We start from the raw sequence: 19,757 nt of genomic DNA on the forward strand, positions 1-19,757 counted from the left end.
TAACTCTTTAAACACAGATATACCCAAAGGCATAATGAAAAACTAAACAATATGGCTATAAAATAATTTACATGGTTAAGATTGTTAAAAATGATTGCTGCATTTTTAACTGTGACTTCACTTTCATCCTACAAAAAAGTGACTAAAGTAAAACTCCAATCACCAAGACCTAAAAGCACTGAATGGGCAATTTAGAACATCTATGTCACAAGTTTCTCTCTTTTTCAATTGTATCCTTTATTTGCTGAAATAATTTTCATTTTTCTGTTTCTCCAGTGGTTTTCAATTTTACATGCTTTATTTCTGCCTCAAAACTCAAATTTATGATAGTCATTTTGTCCTTCCAGCTAAATGTCAAATGCAGTGCCACCAATCAGTGGTCCATTACTGTAAAAATATTCATAAAGATTCAAAGATAGCAATTAATGAAGAATATTCCCCTATTAGTTGTAGAAAACTTATGGCCCTAAAGATACAGACTAGGTTATTAAACACTTGCTTTTAAAAAAATAAGAGGATTATCACTAAGGACCTGTAGATTTCTAGGTATACACTGATATTTATAATAGCGACATACAAATAGATATTGAAAAAGAAATTCTCAAAGTATATTTTTTTCAGACAGACTCTGGCTCTGTTGCCCAGGCTGGAGTGCAGTAGTACAATGGTTCTGTTGCCCAGGCTGGAGTACAGTGCTGCAATCTTGGCTCACTGCAACCTCCACCTCCTGGGTTCAAGCAGTTCTCCTGCCTCAGCCTCTCGAGTAGCTGGGATTACAGGTGTTCATTGCCATGCCTGGCTAATTTTGGTATTTTAGTAGAGATAAGGTTTCCCATGTTAGAGACTGGTTTCAAACTCCTGACCTCAGATGATCCACCTGTCTTGGTCTCCCAAAGTGCTGGGATTACAGGCATGAGCCACCATGCCCAGCCCCTCAAAATATTTTTAAAATAGATTGGAAGTATAGCCATCTAAATGTATAGATTCATAATCCCTAATCTATAATTCCAAAATCCATACACTCTGAAATTGATATTTTATTTGTGAATATATAATGAACTTGAAGGGTGGGAAAACCAGACCTATACTTATCATAAGACTATTTACAGTATTTTTTCTATGCAGTAGGAATATTCATAGAATTCTCTTCAGAAAAATTTCAGAAGCATTGGGAAATACGGGTGCTGCCCATAGTCCTTCAGGAGAAGTGTTCTATAATATACTACTAACACACACACACACACACACACACACACGGTGTGGGGGACAGAGAAAAAACAGAGAGAGCAAGAGAGAAAAAGAGAGAGAAAATCAGAAAACTTCTGAGCTCCAAAACACAACTGGCCCAAAGAGGTTTAGATAAAACGCTGGGCAGTGTATTTAAAAATTAAAATTTAATATTTTAAAAGAGCATCATAATTTAGATACTCCAAACAATTGAATAGCCAGAAATAAAACATTTTCAATCTTGTGACTTTAAGAAGAGATTTACCTCCACAATACAGTTATATGTAAAAATAGTTTTCAGTTTTCTCCTTTTTTTCCTAAAGTATCTGGTTCTAGTGCTTTATTTTTACAACATTTTAAAACAAAATAGTCACCTATTATTTTACAGAAGAAACATTTAAAAACCCCAAATTACTTTTAGTAAGCATTTGGTAAGATTAGTATTTAAACTGAAGACTTCAAGCTTGAGTAAAATATAGCAGACAAATGTAACAGGGATACATACAAAGTCTTACAGAGACTCAGAGTCAACTTCTAAGAAGGCCTAGGAGAGGGGAAATGGGAACATACTACAGCATCTATGCAAGTCAATTAGAAACTTCAGTTGACTGCTGTCCCAGTACACACTGAAGGTATATTAAACTTGTCTTCGAATACAATAAAATCCTAGTGTAAGCTAATGAAACACTGTATCCAGAAGAAATGACTGCCACATTTTCCACTTGTCATAGTAGATGAGGAAGAGTGTGACTTGTTCTGGGACCACTTTAACAAGAGAATTAACCAACTCAAATAATCCTCCAAGAGAGTGAGCATAGTGGTTATAGTTCTAGAAATCACCTTATGAGGAGCAATTGCAAAGACTAAAATGTCTTCTTGGAGAAATACAATATTTGGTATAGTTATCATAGCTGCCTTTTGAAATGAGTCAAAACATTTTGTGTTATGGCACAAACCAGGGTACTATTAAGTGAGAGTTACTGAAAACATTATATATTTTAATATTTATATTGAATATTAAAATTCAATTTAATATTGAAGATAAACTTACTGAAAATGAAAAGGACTGGAATGGCAGTTATTCACATAGGGTTATGAGATTACCTAATCAGGATTCAACAGGGGGTTCTTAGTAATCCTTTCCATTTTGAGAGTCATAAATACCTCTGTGAGTTAGCTTTAGCAGTTTATCAACTTTGAATATATAGTTTTCAGTATTTATAAAAATATCTTTGCTACAAGCCATAACTTTGTGAAGAGAATTCAACTCTTTAACATTTGGTATACTGTCTTTTAAGGAGAGGGCCAACCAACCTTATATTTAAAAGAAAATTATAGTTTAATGAGAGTGACTATCAAAAATCTCATTCATTTTTATGTTTTTTCTCATATCTAAAATAGGCACAATTATGCTTTTCTTAAATAAGTAAATTGACTCTCATCATTAACTTTTTACATAAATAGGCTGGCGGTCCTTAAAATTTGTTTTTCAGTTAAATACAAAGATTTACAGAAATGTATTTAATAAAGAACTAATCTAACCATGTTACATTTGTGAGAAGAAAGCTTAAATTTTTCCCTTTCACCAATCTCTAAAATGTTTTAAAAATAAAAAGAAACCAGATAAAGTATTTTTTCAGGGGAGCAGATGATAGATTAGCACTTCCAAGAATTTTAAAGCAGATATTAGGCATTTTAAAAACTAAATAAGTAAAACAATAGTTGGACATGAGACTTCCAAAGTACTGTCATTTTCAAAGACAGACCACAAAACTGAAAATGGAAAATATATATTTCCAAATGTCATAATTGTGTTTAAAAGGTAAGAAAGATAAAACTATCTCCACATTCTGGTCATTAAAAGCTGATCAACAAGTGGTTTTCTACCCCACTAAAACATATCAATTTTTAAGAAAGACCGGATAAGAATTCCAGCTTCTCATACAAACCCCCAACCACCATCAATAGTCCATGATTTTGTCTGAAGCAAGGTTTCAAGTGAACTAATTATCTATTCCTAATTTGTTCTCACCTCAATGTGCATATCACTTATGTTAAGAGGAAAAGTAACATTAGGAATGGGAGTTAAGTGAATTTTATTTAAATTTTATTAAACTTTCAATTACAATAGGAGAAACAATGGCTGCTAGGAAGCATACCTGTGGCAGGGCTGAATTGAGCTGTCTCTGGAGTGAGTCTCGGTCATAGATGACATCCTGAAGTCTTTGCTGGGCAAGTGACAGGCTTTCTTGGGTCTCCCGAAGGGTGTCCAGAAGACGATCCCTTTCGTCTAGCATATTCACCATCAGCTGCTCAAAATGGGAGTCTGAGTCCGAGCCACTGCTTTGGGACCCCCTTTGGCTCATTGGGGTGTCCTCGTTAATCGTGGGCATCACTTCACACATCATTGCTTAAAGAAAGTAAGGGAGAAGAGTCTTAGTAAAGAAATGATTTCCAGTAGTGTCATTTGGACATCAATTCACTAAACATTTTACAGCTCATTTGCATAATTGTCTCTATTTCCCCTACCTGTGGCCCAAATCCTACCAAGTAAACTGTTTTGACCTCAATGAAATATGATCCATTTGCTTCCTTCAACCTAAATGCTTTCTCTTTTCATGACAACACATTTGCCCCACCTCCCATATGCAACTTGGCTTTACCTGTTTCTCAAAGTTTTTATTTATGATTTATCCCACCTAATTCAATTTACATAAACATGTTATTTTAATTATTAATCATCTTTCTTATCTGCAAGTTTATAAATCTCTTACAGTGAATATTTTTATGTTACCTTTATTTGTTTTTATGTATATTGGCAATGGCAAGCAATACCATTGGGTAGGAAGTAAATGACTTTTGAATGACTTGGGTAATTCAACGAATTAATGTTTACTCTTTCTTGTAGAAAATCTACAAATAATTGAGTATTCATTTTATATAATAATCAGCTTTTACTTTGTTTTTTAATCAACAGATTTTTTTTCCAAACTGACTAGCTTTAAGCTTTTTGACATTACATTTTCCATTTTATTACTTTTATATGCTCTCTCCCTTAATTCCTACGTGGCCTACACAGAGTAGATAAGTAATATTGACTAAATTACACAAAAGCCTTATGAAATAGACTGAGGTACATAAATTTGTTTAGGGTATTATACTCATCATTACACTTAATACTCCTTTTTTCTTCCTGTTAGCTGCATGGTCTGGTTTTCATCCAAACTAGCACTCTTTCAAATATTCCACAAAACAGATGTCATAAATTATATTAGCTAATGTAGTAACTTCACATCTCAGCTGCTAATCACAGGTTCCCAGTCATAAAATAAATGAACTGTTCAGAATATTTTCAAATTTGATTTAAAATAGAAAAAACACACATAGGTGTATGATTAAACAATTATGTGGCATCTTAAAAATCAGAAATCATCTCATTTGCTCTTTCATCCTCTAGCCTATGTTTCAAAGAAAAGTCAAACTCATCTCAATTTTGGTTGTTATACTACAGCCAGCAGCTATTAATTAGATGGGTTTTGCAAAAGGCAGATGTAAAGAAAGGCAGGTTTGGCTGTTGATCCTGAAGCATTCTTTGCTTTTCATAATGTAAGGTCAATTAATTTTTCTGTCCACACACTCCAGTCCTTCGGGAAGATATTTCTGGTGATATTTTCAAATAGAATCTCAAGATTTAATAGCTCAATAGTAAATTACTTTTTATATGGGTCTTCATATAAATTGGGATATTGAGGAGCAAAATTAAATTATCTGTGAATGATCTGGTTAGGGACTCCTGAAAACTAAGAGAAACTTTTAAAAAGTATGTAAGAAAAGCATTTTGTGACTGATAACCTATATTAAAAAATTAAGGGGGCTGAGTGTTGTGGTTCACGCCTGTAATCCTAGCACTTTGGGAGGCTGAGGCAGGTGGATCACCTGAGGTTAGGAGTTTGAGAGCAGCCTGACCAACAAAGTGAAATCCTGTCTCTACTAAAAATACAAAAAGTACTCAGGCATGGTAGCAGGTGCCTGTAGTCCCAGCTACTCAGGAGGCTGAGAGAAGAGAACTGCTTGAACCCAGGAAGTGGAGGTTGCAGCAAGCTGAGATCACACCACTGCACTCCAGCCTGGACAATAGAGCAAGATTCCACCACAAAAAAAAAAAAAAAAAAAAAAAAATTAAGGGGTCAGTGAATATTAGGAAAATTTAAAATACTTTAAATTTTTGCTCATTGCTCAAAACACTGAGCTACCTGAAGGCAGGAATTTAATTTGTTCAGTTTTGTATGCACACTAAAATAAATAAGAGTAGACACATAAAATGCATATAAGCACACACCCCCAGATACCCACACTTGCTACTGTTATACACTTAATGGATAAAACTATTTCTTGCATTTATCTCAATTTGATTTTCAGTCAAAGACTATCACAAAGGTGGAAAACACAGACTCTTTTGAACTGTGTTTTCACTTCAAATTTTCTTTACATTAATTGAAAAGTAATTGGACAACAAAAAGTGTTTCAACACATTCAATTATTTAAAATGATTAGTTTGCAGGCCATGCATGAAATCTCACATTGAGCAGCTATGTCATTCTAAGAAATCATTACCAGAAGCCAAACTTTTGATACTTAAGCTTAAAACAAAGTACTGGGAGAGCAAATCATAGCATTGTGACAATTTGTGCCAAAACACTCATTCTTAAATCTGTATTTAAAATTATGTCCTTCCTCAACAAATGTTATTAATCTTTTTCTACCCTGAATGACTTAGAACAACTTTAAATTCCAAGGCAAAGCGTAATGGCAGTGATTACCCCCATACAATTTTCACCTGAATATAATATCCTAACAACCCCTTATTGTTACCATGGGATATTAAGCATTCACAAACTTTAGGCTCTTAAATCAACATTAAAGATGATCTTTGATTTAGTCAGTCAGAAGGTGCTATGAAGAAAAGTGGCTTAGGGACTTAGAAAGTCTATTAAACTACACTCAAAAGAACTTGATTTGATTCCACTTCTAAGGTGCGTGAACCAGGACAAGTTACATGTCAAAACTTTAGTTATCTCTTCCAGGAAAGAAAGCCAATAATCTATGCTTAGGAAAAAAAAGGATCTAATAAGTTACCTGACTGAGAACACACATGAAAACATATAAAGGGAAATTACAAATTTAAGTATTTCTATTATAAAGTGATCAATATTAATCTTTGTAGAAATAATATTTTACCTTTATGACTCATACTGCCTAAAGGTTTAATTTGAGTAGATACTTTGGAACTCTTCAAATCCAATTTATAAAAATCAAACTATTCAAAAGTTACTTAGGAAATAAGATGAATATATGCTGCTTTTTCTTAACAGCCAACCCAAATGAGTAAATCCAAAGTCTTCTTATCAAAATTAGAAAAAAGTCTACAAAAAAAAATGGCCACTTTTATGAACTACTTGGTTTATTTCATTATAACTCAGATTCTAACATAAATTACAAAATATTTAAACAACCCTTAAAATGCAGTATAAAATTTCTTAAATGCACATTTTAAGTATTGAAAGCAATTAAAGATACACATTCAATGTAAGAGTTAAACGCCCTTTTAAAGAATGGATGATATCGGAAGCAACTTGCACAGTCCAGAAGGCTATGGTCATTCAGTGTCTACCGCATCTCACTCAGATAGATCACTTTTAACTTTTATAATCAGTTTTAATACTAAAAACTGCATTCATCACATAATTTCCGAAAAGCCAGAAAGGGCAGCCTAACAATTTGCTTTTATATTTGCCTTTTCATCATTCCCTCCTCAAAATCAGTTTGATATATAAATTATGTTATCTTCATCTAGGTATTGATGCTTTCTTCATTAAATTACGGAAGGTTTTGAAGTCTAGTTAAAGACATTGTTAATTTTGTTGAAAAAGGAAAAAAGTAATAATAAACCTGATTGGCTTAATTATCCCAGTGCTTAAATTTAGCTGGAAGAATTTTATATCAGGAAAATCGACTCCTTTATTCTTAGCACATAACCTTGACTGTCTTAAATTTCTCAGATTTCAAAATAAAAGTTTGAATGCCCACTGGAGTCCTCACTCAAGGGCTTTCAAGATCCGATGTGTTCCTTAGTAATATATGCCATCCAAGCAGTACCTCTTCAGATATAAGAGTGCTACAAAAAGCTTTTTTTTTTTTCTGTCAACAAATGACTTTATTTAATCATATCACTAGGATTTGGGCCCTACTAGAGGTAAGAATGTAATTATTCTCTATAGTGAGTTTCTTCTGAAAATATTTAGTCTTAAGAACCATCCCAGCTCCACCTCAGTTAACCTACAAGGAGTAATTCAGTGAGAGAAATCCTAGCCATTGTCTGATTACATTACATGAATATTCCCCCTCCTATTTAACTCTTTGAAAGCCTCTGTCCTCGGGAAATATGATTATCACCTTTAATGGACGCATTTTACACTTTCTTTACCTAGTGCCTTTACAGACTGCTAAAGAGCCAGCTCACCCCACACTACTGGACAGTTATCTCTCAGCCACACCCCCCGCCACCTTGAAGAAGTTGACTTCATCATTTCCACACTGAAATTGTTCATCCTGCCCAAGAAGACACAGCCAAGAAGGCAGGAGGCAGAGAGATAGGAGATGGAGAGGATGAGGTGAAAGCAAAAGGTACTTAACAGTAATCAACAAGGAAGAATTTGCATCTCATCTTCCCTGGGGGCGGGGTGGGGCCGGGGAGGTGGTCAAAAAATACAGCGAAAGGAGACAGTGAAACTCAAAGACAGCTTCTGTACCTAATGCCTGTGATTTCGGGTCCTTGCTTCTTCAATTGATCAATGACAACCGCAGTCTCCGGCTTGAGGAGAAGGGAGGCTCACACCCAGCACTCCTGGACCATTTCCCTAGCAACGGGAGGAGAAAGGCAGCTCAGACACACGCGTGCCCCGGCGCCCTCCCGGAACGTGCCCCGGCCCGGTGGCGTGGCAGGAGCTCGGCATCTTCCCGTGGCTCCGTCAGCAACCAAAAGGAGAAGCGTCCATGGGAAAAATGGCATATTACAAATTTTGCTTTGGGAAGCAGAGCCCGGTTCAGACCATTGTCAAAGGAGGAGAGGGGGAGGCGGCTCTTAAAGCAGCCGCGGCCCCTTTGCCAGATCAGCCGCAGCTCCCCGCGTGCAGCTGGAGCCCAGGGGCGGGGACCCAGGACCGGGTTTGACTTTCAGAAACTTAACCAAGCGGCGCCGCTCCCTCCCCGCGCCCGGGCCACCCGGGGTGTGTGGGGCAACCCTCCCGAGAAGAGCTTGGGGAAAAGGCGTGAGAAGTACCTGGGAGGGAAGTTTCCACTCAGGCCCGGCTTCTGGAGCCACTCTGGAGTTTAAGGCTAACCCTCAGAGTTGGAAACCTGAGGGGAAAACTAGTCCCTAGGGATGAAAAAAAAAAAAAAAAAAAAAAAAAAAAAAACCAGGACAGGTCTCCTCCTGGCCCACAGCCTGTTTCGCGTGGCTCATTTCACTTAAAGGAGGCGCTTCTTCTCCGGAAAGGCAAGCAGCAGCCCCCCCCCCCCCCCGCCACACACACCCATTTTCCTCCGCCCAGCCTTTCTGCAAGCCTCCTCGCTTGCTTCCGTTGGCCGGGAGAACCAACCTGCTGGGAGCCGGTGAGGACGCTACGGCATCTTCTCTCCTCACGCGCCTCGTGCGGTGGCTGCTACTCCTCCTCCTCCGTCTCCTCCCCTCCTCCTCCTTGGCAGCCGCCACCTCCTCTTCCTCTGGAACAAGGGCTTCCCCTGGAAGCTGCTGCAGTGGTTTCCACCGGCCCTTAAATAAATTCTGAAGTAATCACGTCTTTGCTCTCCTCCTCACGCACACGCGCCCGCGGATACACTCGTCTCCCTCAGAGCCGCTCCCGGGCCGCCGAGGCTCGCGCGGCTCCCAGTGCCCCCTTAGAAGGCGAGGGCCAGAGACGGGCAAAGTGGGAAGGAAAGGGATACACGCTCCCCCGCCCGGGCTTCCTTCACACAATGGGCTCTACAGCCTCTGCGCTCGTGTCAGCCCGCGCCGGTGGGGAAGGGAACGGACTTGGGCACCTTTTGGCTCCCGGGTCTTCTGTGCTCGTCCTTTCTTTAAGCAGCTTTCTTCCCACTGGGCCAGGGCAAGGTAGTCATAGTTGTAGGGACCTGAGCCAATCTAGGGTGTGGCGGCATCTGTCATTTCTCGTTACCTCTCCAGTTCTCCATTCATACTGTTTTGGTGATGAGAATTGTGTGTTAAGTATTCCCTGCCCGAGGAAATTTTAGCTTTGAGCAGAGTCTGGTCTCTCCACCGCGTTCCAGTCCCCCCTGTATCTCCACCTCCCTTTACCTACTCTTTCTTTCCGCTGCCGCTGTCCATTCATGCAGACCCATCAGGGACCGAGGAAGCAGGAGACAAAATCAGTACCTACTCTGAACAGAAGGGGAATGTTTCTGTGAGGGAGAGTCACGAATCCTGGGTTTGGTAAAGAGGACATGCATGAAGGAATTGGGGAAGGATTAAACGCGGAGTATAATTTGGGGGCTAGGGCAAATATTCTGAGTGTGCTACAAGAAATCCAAAAGCTATGCTTTGCTTTTGTGTAAAGTCAAGAGTCCAAAGTTAAAAAAGAACTAATATATAAATACCTGTTCACTTAAATTTAAGTACATTCTCCAAGAAACAATCTTTGTTTCTGGGGGAAGTATTTAATTCAGTTAGTCACTTCACAGTGGAAAGTGGGATCAAGCTCATGTATCTACCGCCTGCTATTCTAGACTGTTACTTAAATTCTGCAACACAATATCATCCTACAAGATGTACAAAAATAATATGAAAATTCATTAGATGTCAACTGGAGCACTATCTCTCAAACATGACGTGCATACAGACCATCCATGGGTCTTGTTAAGTTACAGATACTGATTCACTAGGATGAGGGTGAAACCTGAAATTCTACCCTTCTAATGACTCCCAGATGGTACTATACTTTGAGGAGGAAGGGTCTAGACCACCCAATCAACCCACAATTTGATGGGCTTAATTACCCTTAACTACAGAAAACTCCTCACCTCACAGGATAGCCTAGTCTATTTTCAGACAAACTTCGTATTGAAATAACTTCAACATATTAATCAGATATCAGTACTCATAACTTTCACTCTCTAGAATTCTACACAAAACATTAAAATTCCTTATATATGAGAGAGATTCTTATTTTTAAAGATAGTTATTACATCTATTTGTACAAGAATTCCTTCCTTATTAAACCTTGGTTTGAAATTCCTTGGCAATCAACGTTTGTTAAGTACAAGCTCAGATGTTCTTAGTGTTTCCAAAAAGAGTTTTGATTGCCTTGAGTCCCATTCATATGTCAAATACAAGTTTTAACTGTAAGTAATACCCACATACAGTTGACACAACATAGTTAAAGGCTAACTTACGGTAGATATCGCAGAAAGGAAAAGGTTGATAATGGGAGGCAGAAAAAGAAATCACAAGTTAAAGGATATTTTGGTAAGAAGATACAGTCTTAATTAATTTCAGCTGAGAAACTCTACATTATCACTGCTAACTTCACTGCAAATTATGTAACTAATACATCATATTAAAACTGAGAAAGATTTTAAAGTAACAATTTTGCATAAGGCATTAGGTCATCCAATGCGCATGAAAAGAGTAACCAACTAACCAACTACGCCAGTTCTTCTAGTTTAATGGCCCTTAAAGTTAGTGTAATATTGGGATTCAGGGGTTCAGGGTGTCCTCAGCTCCCCTGAGCAGATGTTTCTCCAGGTTCTTGGTCTCCTGCCCTCTCAAGAATGAGAGAGGGGACCACTGCGCAGTGTTCAGTAAATGCCTGACTCAAAAGTGTTTGTAGAAAGTGATTTATTTAAGGAGAGAGAGAAACAGCTAACTATCATACTGAGTGAGAGAATCCAGAAAGATGGAATCTAGGAGAGGAAAGCAGCTTCCACAAGAGTGTTAGGGAATAGAGAGAGACACGGAGTTTAGGAGGAGAGGACAGGCTTCCACGAGAGAGTTTGGAAGGGGAGTCCAGAGGGAAAATCAAGGAGAAAGGAACAGGCTTCCACGAAGGGAGTGTTTGTGGAAGGGGACCCAAACATGGAGTCAGAAGGGTGTGGAAGAAGTGGACTTTTAACCTGGGAGAAACCCCCACCTTCTCTAGACCCCAGGCCAATGAGAGGAGTTCCTTAGAACTTCTGCTGGAGTGATTGACTCTTAGTTTCTTCCCAAGCCCTGGAAATTCAAACAAAAACTGTTAAATCTCCTGGATGGAGTGAGACGGGAGGGGGACATGGCTCTGGGAAATTCTTGCCCTTAAAACTGCGCCCCCTGGTGGACCCAGAAAGAGAACACATTCCCTCATTCGCATACAAGAGAATCTCCAGAAGGGATTGTTACAACACAGATTGCTGGACCCTATCCTTAGAGTTTCTGATCCACTACACCTCTAATAATTTCCCAGGTGATACTAATACTGCTAGGTCAGGGATCCTACTCTGAGAACCAGTGTGTAGATACAGCTGGAGAAATTTGGAACAAAAGAAGCACAGAGCAAGAAAAAGAGCTGATAAATATTTGTATTCAAAGAAAAGACGTCTCCCATACAAATATAAATCTGACTCTATTGCTTTTGATGCCCAATCAATGATTAACATGAGATATGCTTGTCTTCTAAATACTCAACCAGATTTAGGTAGAAGTAGTGAAAGCCATTATTAGTCTTAGTACCACTCTCAATCAAAATATTTAGTCCATACCAGCATATAATATTATAGTAGCCACATGTACTAATGCTTCTTCTTAACATTTTATTTTAAATATGAGCTTTTTGTCTATATACTTCTGTGATGGTTAATACTAAAGGTCAACTTGAAGGATGCAAAGTATTGATCTTGGATGTGTCTGTGAGGGTGTTACCAAAGGAGATTAACATTAGAGTCAGTGGGCTGGGACAGGCAGACCCACCCTTAATCTGGATAGGCACCATCTAATCAGCTAATAGTGCAGCTAGAAATAAAACAGGCAGAATGTGAAAAGACTAGACTGGCCTAGCCTTCCAGCCTACATCTCCTCTTGTACTGGATGCCTTCTGCCCTCAAACATCAGATGCCAAATTCTTCAGTTCTTGGACTGGCTTACCTTATTACTCAGCTCACAGATGGCTTATTGTGGGGAAGTAATAATTAATAAACTCCCCTTTATATATATATGTTTCATATATATAGTATATATATATAAAGTATATATAGTATGTATAGTGTATATATAATATACTTTATGTATATATACACACTATATTGTATACTACTAGGAGATACACACACACACACACACACACACACACACACACACACATATATATATATCCTATTTGATCCATCCTACTAGAGAACCCTGACTAATACAGATCTTGGTACCAGGAGTGGTTTTAGAGAAGTACAATATTAAAAATGGAGTTATTTTATTGGTTTTGGTGTCTCTGGAGTTGGCTGCTTAATATGATTAGACCCAAAAATGCTAAGGACTCTACTTATAATAGTATGGAGAACACTGACTGTCCTTGGTATAAATTGTTTAGAGAGTTATGCAAAATAATGCATCTGACACTCCTCATTTGCTGCTCCTGAGAGGCAAGGAGTTTAGTGACTCTATACATATTACCTTTGACCATATGTGGAGAACCAAGGAACATAATGAAGCTGGTTGGTTGCTCCTAAGCTCAGGGGGCAAAGTGATGAGAGAAAATGATGAAATTCTAACTCCCAGCTACAGAAGTGAATACTGAGCCTCAAATCTGCTGAGATTGACCTGAGTGAGAATCTTACCTCCTCTGAAGTGAAAGAGCTGAAATTGTGGAAAAAAAGACATAAGTTTTTACCATGTGAGTAGATGACCTGCAACAAAAAGTACATGCACAGCCTCACCATGTGGCTACTGTTAAAGTGAGGGCATTGATTGGAAAAGACTAGGACCCTGCAACTTGGAATGGGGACATGTGGAATAACCCTGATGAAGCAGAGCCATTGAGTTTGTGAACTATGAAGAAAATTTTTTCACCAGAAGAAAGAGTTTCCTCATCCCCAGTAGTGGCAGCATCCCCTCCCCAACCCATGTGCCATCAGCCTTTTCACCTTTGTCTTAGGAGATAAACCCTGCACTATCCGAGGCAACAGTTATGGCCTCCCCTGAGACAGTTGCCAGACAAGATAATGTGATTCTCCTCAGGAGTCACCCCAACACCCATGTTTGCTTCTAGACCTACAAGTAGACTAAGTCCTTTCAGGCCCCTAAAGGTAAGGTTGAGAGTATGACCCATTAGGTGGTGTGCTACACTCAAAAATAACTGCTTGAGTTTTCTAATTTACATAAGCAGCAACCTGGAGAACAATCATGGCAATGGATATTAGGGGTGTGAGATAATGGTAGAAGGAACATAGAGTTGGATCAGGCTGAATGTATTGATTTGAGCCCACAAAGTAGGGACTCTGCATTTAATGTTGCAGCTTGGGGAGTTAAAAAAAAGTTCCAATAGTTTATTTGCTTGGTTAGCTGAAATGTGGATTAAAACATGGTCCTCTGTGAGCAAGCTGGAAATGCCTACTCTCCCTTGGTTAATGTACAGGTAGGAATGCAAAGGCTTAGGGAGATTGGGGTGGTGGAGTGGATTAGTCACTTTAGACCCAGCTGGGAGGGTCCAGAAGATATATCCTTGACAAATGCTTTGTGAAATAGATTTGTGAGGACAGCACCTGTATCTTTGAAAAGCCATGTAATTACTCTTCTCTGTATGTCAAATCTAACAGTGGGAACTGCAGTCACTCAACTACAAAATTTAAAGACAACGAGAATAATTGGATCCTGAAGAGGGGCCAAGTTTTGGCACTCAAATATCAAAGGCAAGGTGGGCATGGCTGCCATAATGAACAGCAGAGGCAAAGCAGCAATCAGAAGAATCTGACTTGTGTAAAGCTCTAATGTTTATTTGCTAATTAATCACGCTGTTTCTAAATGTGAAATTGATAGGAAGCCTACCACATTCCTACCTAATTTATAAGAGCAGACAACTTCTAGGTCAAATGGACCGAAGTCTAATTTGAATTATTAAAACAGAGAATCATGTTCCCTCTATCAGTTTCCAGGAGCCAGTTTATAGACCCAGAGACCCTTGAATGAGGGGGGGCCAGGTGCCCTTGAGGAAAGACCCCGCCGCACTACTGAAAATTTAGGCTGTTAATCTTTCTCCTATCCTTTCCCAAGGAGACCTCTGGCCTTTTACCAGGGTAACTGTGCAAGGAGGAAACAAAAATTATTAGATATTTTGGGGACTACTGAAGACTAGCTCTGATCTGACATTGACTCCAGGGGCCTCAACATGTCACTGTGGTCCTCCGTTTAAGTAGGGGCTTATGGAGGTCAAGTAATTAATGGACTTTTAGCTCAGGTCTGACTTACAGTGGGCCCAGTGGGTCCACGGACTCATCCTGTAGTCATTTCCCCAGTGCCAGAATGCAAAATTGCATATACATACTTAGCAGCTGCCCTAACCCTCACATTGGCTCTTTGACTGGTAGGGTGATGGCTATTATGTTGGGAAAGGCCAGATGGAAGGCATTAAAGCTGCCTCTACCTAGAAAAATAGTAAATCAAAAACAATACCACATCCCTGGAGGGATGATTACTGCCATCATCAAGGACTTGAAAGACACAGGGGTGGTGATTACCACAATATCCCTCTTCAACTCTCCTATTTGGCCTGTACAGAACACAGATGGACCTTGGAGAATGACAGTGGATTATGATAAGCTTAACTAAGTGGTGACTTCAATTGCAGCTGCTGTACCAGATGTGGTTTCATTGTTTGAGAAAATTAACACATCTCCTGGTACCTGGTATGCAGCCACTGACTTGGCAGATGCCTTTTACTCCATTCCTGTCCATAGGGCCCACCAGAGGCAATTTGCCTTCAGCTGGAAAGATTGAGAAATATACCTTTACTGTCCTACCTCAGGGGTATATCAACTGTCCAGCTTTGTGTCATAATCTTACTGGAAGAGAACTTGAGTGCTTTCACTACCACAAGATATCACACTGGTCCATTACATTGATGACATTATGTTGACTGGATCCCGTGAGCAAGAAGTAACAAACACACTGGACTATTGGTGAGACATTTGCTTGCCAGAGAATGGGAAATAAATCCAACTAAAATTTGGGGACCTTTTACCTCAGTAAAATCTTTAGTGGTCCAGTGGTGTGGGGTCTGTAAAGATACTCCTCCTAAGGCAAAGGATAAGTTGCTGCATTTGGTCCCTTCCATAACCAAGAAAGAGGCACAAGGACTAGTGGGCCTATTTTGATATTGGAGGCAACACAGTCCTCATTTGAGTGCATTACTCTGGCTGATTTACTTAGTGGCCTGAAAGGCTGCCAGTATTGGGTGGGGTCCAGAATAGAAGAAGGCTCTGCAACAGGTCCAGGCAGCTGTGCAAGCTGCTCTGCCACTTGGGCCATATGACCCAGCAGATCCAATGGTGCTTGAGGTCAGATAGGGATGCTGTTTGGAGCCTTTGACAGGCCCCATAGGTGAATCACAGCGGAGGCCTCTAGGATTTGGGTGCAAGACCCTGCCATACTCTGCAGATAACTACTCTCCTTCGAAAGACAGCTCTTGGCCTATTACTGGACTTTGGTGGAAACTAAACTTTTGACCATGGGTCATCAAGTCACCATGTGACCTGAACTGCCTATCATGAACAGAGTGCTTTCTGGCCCATCTAGCCATAAAGTGGGTTATGCACTGCAGCTTTCCATCATCAAGTGGAAGTGGTATATACATGATCAGGCTCGAGAAGGTCCTAAAGGCACATGTAAGTTACATGATGAAGTGGCTCAAATGCCCACGGTCTCCACCCCTGCCACCCTGCTTTCTCTCCCCCAGCCTGCACCAATGGCCTCATGGGGAGTTCCTTATGATCAGTTGACAGAGGAAGACAAGACAAGACTAGGGCCTGGTTCACAAGTGGTTCTGCATGATATGCAGGCACCACCCAAACGAAGACAGCTGCAGCACTATAACCCCTTTCTGGGACATCCCTGAAGGACAGACATGAAAAGAAATCTTCCTAGTAGGCAGAATATTGAGCAGTGCACCTAGTTATGCACTTTACATGGAAGGAGAAATGGCCAGATGGACAATTATATACTGATTTATGGGCTGTGGTCAATGGTTTGGCAGGATGATCAGGGATTTGGTAGAAGTGTGATTGGAAACTGGTGACAAAGAAATTTGGGGAAGAGGTATGTGGATGGATCTCTCTGAGTGGTCAAAAACTGAAGATATTTGTATCCCATGTGAGTGCTCACCAACCAGTGACCTCAATAGAAGAGGAGTCTAATAATGAAGTAGATAGGATGACCTGTTCTGTGGACACGACTCAGCCTCTTTCCCTAGCCACCTCTGTCATTGACCAATGGGCCCATGAAAAAAATGGCCATGGTTGCAGGGATGGAGGTTATGCATGGCCTCAGCAACATGGACTTCCACTCACCAAGGCTCTCCTGGCTATGGCCACCGCTGAGTGCCCAATTTGCCAGCAGCAGAGACAAACACTCAGCCCTTGATATGGCACCATTCCTCAGGGTAGTCAGCCAGCTACCTGGTGGCAGGTTGGTTATACTGGACCTCTTCTATCATAGAAAGGTCAGAAGTTTGTCCTCACTAAAATAGACACTTACTCTGGATATGGGTTTACCTATCCTGCATGCAATGCTTCTGCCAACACTACCATCCACGGATTCACAGAATGCCTTATCCACTATCATGGTATTCCACACAGCACCACCTCTAACCAAGGCACTCACTTCAGGCTAAAGAAATGTGGCAGTGGGCTCATGCTATGGAAATCACTGGTCTTACCATGTTCCAAATCATCCTAAAGCAGTTGGATTTATAGAACAGTGGAATGGCCTTTTGAAATCACAATTATAATGCCAATGAGGTGACAAAACTTTGCAGGGCTGGGGCAAAGTTTTCCAGAAGGTGGTGTATGCTCTGAATCAGTGTCCAACATATGATACTGTTTCTCCCACAGCCATGATTCAAATGTCCAGGGATCAAGGGGTAGAAGTGGAAGTGGCATCACTCACTATCACTCCTAGTGATCCACTAGAACAATTTTTGCTTTCTGTTCCAGCAACATTCTGTTCTGCTGGCCTAGAGGTCTCAGTTCCAGAGGGAGGAATGCCACCACCAGGAGATACAACAACAATTCCATTGAACTGGGCAGATTGCCACCTGGACACTTTGGGCTCCTCCTTCCTTTAAGTTAACAGGATAAGATGGGAGTTACAATGTTGGCTGGGGTGACTGACCAGGACTAGCAAGATGAAATCAGTCTACTACTCTACAATGGAGATAAGGAGGAGTATGGATGGAATATAAGAGATTCATTAGGGCATCTCTTAGTATTACCACACCCTGTGATTAAGGTCAATGGGAAACTACAACAGCCCAATCCAAGCCCAGACCCTTTAGAAATGAAGGTTTGAGTCACTCCACCAGGAAAAAAACTATGACCTGCTGATATGATCACTGAAGGCAAGGAAATACAGAATAAGTAGAAAAAGGTTATCATCAACACCAGCTATGCCCACATGACCAGCTGCAGAAATGGAGGCTGTAACTGTCTTGAGTATTTCTTCCTTGTTTAAAACATGTTTGTGCAATTTTTCTTGTACTAAGAAAATATCTTCATTTTATTTCCTTTTTCCTTTATCATGTAACACAGCATTTATTGGCTTTATATTAACATTTAAATATTGTGTTACTTCATGTAATAGTATTTATGTAATATTGCATTACTTTATGTAATAGTATTTTGTGTTGGGCATTGGTGCATTTCCAGTTCTATGAAGGATAGTTGCATTATGTTTGGCGTAATTATGACCTTATTATTGCCTTTATTTGAAGATCATGTATAGTCTCAAGAGATGTGTATGGGTTCAAGTTGACAAGAGGTGGACTAGTGATGATTAATACTGAGGGTAAACTTGACTGGGTTGAAGGATGCAAAGTATTGGTCCTGGGTGTGTCTGTGAAGGTGTTGTCAAAGGAGATTAACATTTGAGTCAGTGGGCTGGGAAAGGCAGACCCACCCTTCATCTGCATGAGCAACATCTAATCAGCTGCCAGCATGCCTAGAACATAAAGCAGGCAGAAAACTGTGAAAAAACTAGTCTGGCCTACCCTCCCAGCCTACAGCTTCTCCCATGCTGGATGCTTCCCGCCCTAGAACATCAGGCTCCAAGTTCTTCAGCTTTGGGATTCAGACTGGCTTCCTTGCTCCTCAGCTTGCAGATGGCCTAATGTGGGATGTTGTGATCATGTGAGGTAATACTTAATAAGCTCCCTTTTATATATGTATATATCTCCTATTAGTTCTGTCCCTCTAGACAACCCTGGCTAATACAACTCCTTAAATGGAATCTGTTATACAATTTATTTTTACTTCAGTAATCCTGTCCTCCTATCCATTTAGATAGTTTGAATATCACATGGTATATTAGAAATATAATAATATACAAAAATAATAATGATCACTTGATTTTATTTAAATCAAGGATGGACTTATTTGTAAAGATGAATTTTAATAATATCAGGCACCAAAGAAAATTGGTAATGAAATGGACCATGAAAATAACAAAAATTTAGTAAATAGCAATAATTTACTTTTTAAGTACAAGAATAATTTTTATGCAAATAGAATGCAAGTAATGTTAGTTGTAAAAGACATGTTGATCTCAATATTACCCCATTGCAATGGTATAGTTACCTATTTACCAAAATATTTTTCCTATAATGAAAATGGTTTATTAACATTTAAACATGAAAAACGTTAAAAACAAATGACATTTTATATATTTATGCTTAAAGCCGATTTTAAAATTTAAGACGGATTTATATACAGATAATTAAAGCAACTATTAAAATACTCTTTACCTATAGTCTTGTGAGAACACAAATTTTATTTTATTTCCATTAAAAATAAAGTCATATGATATTATCACATTGTATTATTAGGGTGGTCAACAAAACAACCCTAAATGTTTAATATGTCAAACTCAAGTGAAGTTTATTCTTTACTTTCTCAATATCCCAAGGTGATAAATGATCAGTGGACAGCTTTCTCCTTTATAGTAATTCAGGCTTATTTCTTGTCTGCACCTTACAATCCCCTTGAGTTTTGTCAAACAGTGAGAGGGGAAAGAGAGGGTGTAGGAGGCATACTCACTTCATAAAAAACCTTGGCCCACAGGTGACCAGATTTTTCTCAAGTACCACTGGTAAGAAAACTCACATGGCAACATCTAATTACAAGAGAAACTGTGAAAGTAGCCTAGTCTTCTGTCTAGAAAAAATAAAAAGATTTTGATTAAAACTTAGCCATATTGTTTGTCCCATATATTGTTTGTCAAAATA

At 39.5% G+C, this 19,757-nt stretch overlaps 1 protein-coding gene across 29 annotated transcripts in view; it reads right to left on the bottom strand.

Annotated features, from left to right (window-relative positions):
* The window catches only part of PPFIA2 (PPFI scaffold protein A2), a 506,309-nt gene extending 497,293 nt beyond the window's left edge, over nucleotides 1-9,016 (bottom strand). For 25 of the 29 annotated variants that reach the window (XM_078336998.1, XM_078336999.1, XM_078336996.1 and 22 more), the window contains exons 1-2: nucleotides 8,037-8,343; nucleotides 3,387-3,637 (exon numbers count right to left, since the gene is read on the bottom strand). In XM_078336998.1, the coding sequence (XP_078193124.1) occupies nucleotides 3,387-3,635 (249 nt within the window). In that variant the 5' untranslated portion in view covers nucleotides 3,636-3,637; nucleotides 8,037-8,343. Of the gene's footprint in view, nucleotides 1-3,386; nucleotides 3,638-8,036; nucleotides 8,344-8,885 lie in introns of those variants that run through there. The other 4 variants (XM_078336983.1, XM_078336985.1, XM_078336982.1 and 1 more) reach the window with 1 other exon arrangement.
* Between the last annotated feature and the right edge of the window lie 10,741 nt (nucleotides 9,017-19,757).

This window comes from Callithrix jacchus, chromosome 9 (assembly GCF_049354715.1).
Source record: "Callithrix jacchus isolate 240 chromosome 9, calJac240_pri, whole genome shotgun sequence".
Lineage (NCBI taxonomy): Eukaryota > Metazoa > Chordata > Mammalia > Primates > Cebidae > Callithrix > Callithrix jacchus.